Source organism: Bradysia coprophila, chromosome II (genome assembly GCF_014529535.1).
Source record: "Bradysia coprophila strain Holo2 chromosome II, BU_Bcop_v1, whole genome shotgun sequence".
In the NCBI taxonomy this organism is placed as follows: Eukaryota; Metazoa; Arthropoda; class Insecta; order Diptera; family Sciaridae; genus Bradysia; species Bradysia coprophila.
The window spans coordinates 6258044-6264990 of record NC_050735.1 but is presented as its reverse complement, the minus strand read 5'-3'; the positions used below and the strand labels follow the sequence as shown (position 1 = coordinate 6264990).

The following is a 6947-nucleotide window of genomic DNA, read 5'->3' as shown; positions in this document are numbered from 1 at the left end:
CTTTTTTCCTAAATGTTCCACAATATTCTGCATTTTTTCACATTTCCCCAAAAATATTTTTTGTGAAAATTACAATGGTTTATTTAAATGCCTAATATCGCGTCGTCCTCATTTAAATCAAAAAACACTGACGTTTTAGCTACACCTTGATCTCCGCTTTGCAATTCTGTCGTAATTACCAATACTCAGTATATTTCCAAATGTTCCTAGACATCACTTAAATTGCTTCTCCATTTAATCCTTCTTCACCGTCTCTTCCTGAATGTTACATCTGCTTTCTCCTTCCAACTTTTTTTTGGACCTTTAAACATATTCGTCGTTTTCCACTTCTCAATTTCTCGTTTCTTCAACTTAATTTCTTCAGTAGCTCAAATTCTGTTGCTTTTCATCTTACCAAAGCACTCATCTCATCTTACTGGTCAAACTCTGTCACTCAAATTCTGTTTCAAATTCTGTTGTTCAAGTTCTGTTCCAAATTCTTTCTGAGGGATTCTTTTGAAAAACAGCCTACCGAAATCGGACGCATTTTCTATTGGAATTTTTTATATGTGCCTAGAAAGGACTTCGACCCTAGAAGCCAAAACCACTTTCAAAAAAATTCTTCGAAGTTTGTGTGGCTGGTCAAAGGTGAGCAAAAACCGAAAAATTGCAATTTTCTTACAAAAATTGCTCCAGTTACACGAGCCGTACAGGGTCGTGTGGGGTGTCATTAGAAAGGTAATCACATGTACTATTGAGCCGAATAGGGTCTTATTGGGTTTAAAATTCATCCACACTGAAATATGTGCAGATAAAGTTTTTAACCGAAGACGTACACTGTTCTTACTGAAATTTCTCGAGGTACACAAAATGTACATGGTCGTGTGGGGTATCATTTGAAAGGTAATTTTATGTGCTTTTGAGCCAAATAGAGACTGATGTGGTTTGGATGCATCTATGATGAAATATGGACACTTAAACATTTCAACTTCTTTTTCATCGCATATGTATCCAAACCACATAAAACTCTATTTAGCTCAAAAGCTCATAAAATTACCTTTCAAATGATACCCCACACGACCATGTACATTTTGTGTACCTCGAGAAATTTCAGTAAGAACAGTGTACGTCTTCGGTTAAAAACTTTATCTGCACATATTTCAGTGTGGATGAATTTTAAACCCAACAAGACCCTATTCGGCTCAATAGTACATGTGATTACCTTTCTAATGACACCCCACACGACCCTGTACGGCTCGTGTAACTGGAGCAATTTTTGTAAGAAAATTGCAACTTTTCGGTTTTTGCTCACCTTTGACCAGCCACACAAACTTCGAAGAATTTTTTTGAAAGTGGTTTTGGCTTCTAGGGTCAAAGTCCTTTCTAGGCACATATAAAAAATTCCAATAGAAAATGCGTCCGATTTCGGTAGGCTATTTTTCAAAAGAATCCCTCTTCTACTTTATTTTCTTCCATCAATTCTCCTCCTCATTGCTCAGATTCTGTTGCTATCCACAGCTCAAATCCTGTCGCCATCATCTATTGGTCAAATTCTGTTGCTTTCCTGGTTCAGCTCAAATTCTTTTCCAAGACCTTCATTTCCTTAAATCTCATTGTCCGCAATCATGTCGTGTTCGTACCAAAGTCATTAGTGCTATCGATAGATCCGTACCATGTCCGTATTCATAGCCATAAGTCGTCAACATAAATCCTCAGTAAAGGCCAAATCTTTGTGTTACAATTTTCAATGCACTTTTATTTTATTTCTGTATTCTACACTATTGATGTGTCCTGAAGTGTCCTGGGCCCATAACCTGTCGGGATCTTCTCAAGTATGTACACTACTACGAATAAAATACAGATTTAGAAACGAATAATTTAATAAACTGAATCTCTCAAATGCACACTTTTGAATGAATCATGGCCCTACGTTAGTGAACGGCCGTGACGCAAGTCCGTTCACACTGAAAAATTTGTGATTCGGCTTTCTTCCGTTTGAATTCCATTCTTCAACATCCTTCCTCAACATCTGCCACTTGTGAAACCAATTTTTTTGTTAGAATTATCTTCCTAAAATTTTTCTGGTAAGATTTTTGTTGATAAAACTTTCACGTACTTTCCTCATCAGGCAGCTGCCATTTGTGACACATATCTTTTTGCGTGTCGAATCTGTAAGCGTCACCTACACCGATATCAGTTATTTTGTAAGTAGATAACAGGACTTGCGTCACACCTCCACTGTAAGTGGTTTTGGGCGATATCTTTCTTCAGTAAAACTACTGTGATCATTAAAATCAATTTGATTGCTTTGATATAGCAGCTTTAACACATAGACTGGGATACACTTAATTCACTGGGAACATCGATGACTTTTTAAACTCTGATAAATCTAAAATTGTTCTTTTTAAAGATGAACACACTGTAAGGAAAATATTTAAAAGTCGATGAAACTATGGGAAAAATAAGGAAACTACAAGTTTTTACCAAAAATATTTCCGGTCGATTATCCGTCTAAAAATGCACTGAGAGAAAACGATTTTTTTGCTGTAGAAACCTCGAATCAAATTCTTTGATTCATAGTCGCAATCCACAAAAAAAAAAAAAAATTGAGATAATTTAGAAAAATGTGTGAAAATGTGTTCCCAAAAATAGTCCCTGCCTGTATTGATACACAACGTGAAGTCCATTTTTTTTAATAGAACTTTTTCTAATGTAGTGAGGTGTAGGCTCAAGTTAGATCAACTTCAGATTGACCTGTTAGGTCGAAACTGAAGTTAACTGTTTGGAGATTTAAGCTAGAATACGTTTAGTCGGGTGAGAGTTGTCCAAAAAAGCCGTTTCGCTCAAATTAAATGTGAAAAGCGATTTTATGATTATCGTAGATGGATCGACCAGTAACTCGAATCGCGATGTTGGCAAGCTGGTATCAGCTTGGTTTGGTCTAGGGAACCGACGTTGCCCGACACTTCTTTTCGCTCTATGAAACTTTGATTTTTGAAAATTTATTTAAAAATATAAAATGAAATATTTTTGACATGTTTCCATGGGCGAAAATATTCCGAATGGTGTCTATTTTATGTTAATAAAAAACATTAATTACTTTAAAAAAAAACATTTATCTGATTTTCCAGATTTACACACTTTTTGTATTGATGGGCGCCATCTTGAATTACAGCGCCACCTGCATACTTTTTCAATCACTTATATTTTTCTCGTATGCAGAAAGGTTCAAGGAACACAGGATTTTTTTCCCACTCAATTCGAATCAAAATTCAATTTTATAGAGACGAAAGAAGTTTTAGCTAACGGCGGCTCTCTGACCCAGACCAGGCCGATCCCAGCTTGACAACATTGCGATTCGAGTTCGTGGCCGACCCACCTACGATAATCAACCATAAAATCGCTTTTCACATTCAATATGAGCGAAAGGACAGCTCGCATCCGACTAGGTTTCCAGGTTTTCAGAACGATATAATTTCAATTTGTTAATGAAACAATTAGACAGATTGTTTTAAACAAATTGTGATTGTGATAGTAATGTCAATCAATAAAATTGATAGTTTTATCGTGCACTGACAAAAGAGATGAAAATCTCACCTGTCACAGGTAGCTTCGTTTCTAGGTAATCAATAATGCTAGCTAGTAAAGCTGTAGTTCATCATGCAATGAAATAGGTGCAGCATATAATCATCTGGAGACAAATTAGCAGCAGGTGAGATTTTCAACTCTTTTGTGTCAGTGACATACTTTTCCGCTCTTCTATTAAAATGAATAAAATTTGCAGTAATGGCGTCTCAATTTTATTTATTTAGTATTGGCGATTGTAGTTATAAACAGTATTTAGTGCACCTCCATGCACATTGAACAAGCTCATTTTTGTGGCACTATGGGCGATAAAGTGGTCGTGGTCAACCACTTGATAGATATCATTTTCCAATTATTTATTTTGTTGCCTGCGTATCTGCGCAATTTGAGACCCATAGATTTGATGTCAAGTGTCGGCTGTCGATGTAGTAGGAAAGCAATGAGGACTCAGTTCTTCTTTAAGTAATTTGTAATTAAGAAACACTTTCGCAATAGTTTTCAACCAATTTTTTTGTGTGTAATTTATTACATAATACTTGTACAAAGTCGTTAAATTTGTGAGTCACCTCGATATACACATTTTAGACATCTAATTAATCGAAATTTTACGCGGTTTCAGTTCCAAATGTACACCGTGTTTCGCGGCCAGTTCAATTTTCCTCAATTTGATTGGAATTTGTGTTTTTTCGTTGGCTTCAAATGTAAAGTTCAACAGTAGAGTATAAAGAATGACCTTAATTTCCATCAGCGCGAAACGGGAACCTGTAACAATGCAATGTGAAGGTGGAACGTATTTTATGAAAAATGTGTTTTCCACTTACCTATGCAATTTCTAGGCCCCTGTCCGAATGCTGCAAAGGTGCCTGGGGTGATATTATGCTTATTCTCATCCGAAAATCGGTCCGGATCGAATTTATCCGGATTAGGGTAGTAAATTGGGTTATGATGCAGTTCGAATATCGAGAATGTGACCACAGATCCTTTTTCAATTTTGAAATTCAACTGTCCATCGTCATAAACATAGTCTTTGACACAGACACGATCAGTTGCTAGAACGGATGGCCATTTTCTCAATGTTTCATTTATGACCTGGTCCAAATATTTCATCTTTTGAATGGCCTCATAAGAAATTCGTTTTCCGTTAAGTTCTCTATTCACTTCAGCTATTTCTTCGTAGAGTTTCTGTTGGACATCTGGATTGCTGACGAGCTCATACGCAGCGAATGTTAATATTGTGGATGGTGGCTCAAGACCAGCAGAGAAAAATATGAAGCATTGTGCCAACAATTCATTGTCATTTCACTTGCGTGGCACAGAACTCTGTCCCTCGTCCAAATCAGTCGTGCTTTCATTTGATTTCTCATCGACTTTAAATTCATCAAGTGTTTTTTGTTCTTCACGGAGCTGCATTAATGTATTGATCATGTCAGGTCGTGAGATTTTATTTTTCTGACGGATTTCCATCGTTTCTAGAATAATTTTCTTGAATGGATCCGTATCCAGAACCTTTATATCCAATGCTCTAGCTACTCTTGGCAAACATTTAGCGATGATAAACTTCGATAGAGTCAGTAATAAACTTGGCTTGATCACCCTTTTCGCACTAGCAAAGAATTCATTGTCCGGATCAGCGAATGAATTGACTTCAATTCCGAATGCACACGTTGCAATGACATCGTTCGCATAGCGTGTAAAAAAGTCCTTTAATTCAACATTGATTCTTTCACCACTTGCAGCCTTTTCCGAGAAGTGTACGACTATACGATCAGCACATTCCGTTATCAATTCAAACATAAGCCGCATTTTACTTCCTGTGAATGTTGGGCTGAGTGTAGCTCTCATCTGATGCCACGTCTGTCCTTCCATTTGTGTTAAAATATTTCGCAATATTTCGTCCATACTCAAGACGACCCTGTGATCCTGAAAATGTCCAAAGTCTTTTATGGTAATTCGTTTAAAGGCCTCAGGATCACGCAAATAATACGAATGAGCGCCGAAGTCATACATTCCAAAAATGCTGCAGAAATAAATAATTTGTCGATAAAGTCAAGCTCTGCGCTCTTATCACAATATCAATAGTGAGTCATCACTTACGGTTCATTTGGTAATGTCTTATATCGTTTATTGATCTCCAGCAAGTCGTCTCTTGTAATTAGTACTCTAAACAAAGCCTTGATTATGGGAAACAATCCGTAGTACTTCAAATTACGACTTTTAAAATATTCCGCACAATTCGCTGAGCTTTTATGAAGTACGTAAACAATTAATGCCACCGCTGTGGCTGCTAACAATGCAAAAATCATTTTGTACAAATACACTTGCTCTTCCCTAAGCGGCCGGAATAAAACTGAATTTTATACTCATTCATATTCACCATAAGTTTGGAATATTTCATCATTGTTGTTGATAACATCATCATATGCCTCGTATATACGCATATATAATAGACGTCGCGATACTTTGTGTTTAACAATTTTTTACGCTCACCTGTACAATGCTATAATTCGATGTAATATTGGTGTGAGTGGTAATAACAAATAATTTATGAGCCACACAACAATATTTTTGTTGTGAACAATCAATTAGAAGTAGTTTCATTCAAAAAAAAAAAAAAAAAACGAAAAATCAATGAGGTAGTTTACTACGCACTGTCCTCTTTCGTCTGCAAAACACAAATTTTCTATTTTCTATCAAATTCCATCAAAGTTATGTGAACAGAGATGTAAAACTTAATCAATTTGCAAGATTTTAGAAAGAGCTGTCATCATCATCATCTAAAGGCTCCTAAACCCATAACGAGGGATGACCGAGAGTTTGGGAGGAACGGCGTATTATGGAGAACTTTATTTACTACTGAACTACTGAAAATTACCGAAATTTTGGAATTTACCTAAATTTACCGAAAATCTTTTCGGTAAAGTTTAGTAAATTTCAGTAATTTTCCATAATTTTAGTAAATAAAATTCCTACACGGCGGGGCTGAACGAACTTTAAATAAAAGTGTAAGATAACATTCCGGGTTTTTTCATAAGAGAGGCTTCCTCAGTTGCTTCGTAAGTGAGATATCAGTCTTTCAACATGCTGGAATTTTGAATTTCAGCTGCTATTGCTCAATGAAGAAAATGTCGAGAGCAATAATTTTTACACTGTAAGTCTTACAATTTGTCCCTCTATCAATTACAATGTCAGTCTTAAGTCATCAGTGTATCACAAGCCCTGGCTGACTCTGATGATGGTTCTCAGAAACAGCTCAGGGGATTTTGCTAAGTCTTGTTTACTTGAATAGCACTTAGCTCCCCCAACTCACTTATGAAAAAACCCCGGGATGTTAACTTACACTTTCATTTAAAGTTCGCTCAGCCCCACCGTGCCTAATATTAGGC

General features: G+C 36.4%; 1 protein-coding gene across 1 annotated transcript; it reads right to left on the bottom strand.

The window, feature by feature from the left end:
- Positions 1-4059: 4059 nt before the first annotated feature.
- LOC119069407 (cytochrome P450 9e2-like) lies at positions 4060-5913 on the bottom strand. Its single transcript, XM_037173459.1, has 3 exons — positions 5659-5913; positions 4386-5581; positions 4060-4326 (listed from the first exon to the last, which is right to left on the bottom strand). The coding sequence occupies exons 2-3, from the start codon at positions 4669-4671 to the stop codon at positions 4154-4156; spliced, it is 459 nt and encodes a 152-aa protein (XP_037029354.1). The 5' UTR covers positions 4672-5581; positions 5659-5913; the 3' UTR covers positions 4060-4153.
- Positions 5914-6947: the final 1034 nt, after the last annotated feature.

Excerpts from the sequence above, each read along its gene's own strand:
- LOC119069407 (XM_037173459.1), bottom strand. The coding sequence starts at position 4,671 with ATGAAATATTTGGACCAGGTCATAAATGAAACATTGAGAAAATGGCCA. Across the intron at positions 4,327-4,385 it reads GGGGCCTAGAAATTGCATAG|GTTCCCGTTTCGCGCTGATG; the intron begins GTAAGTGGAAAA and ends GCATTGTTACAG.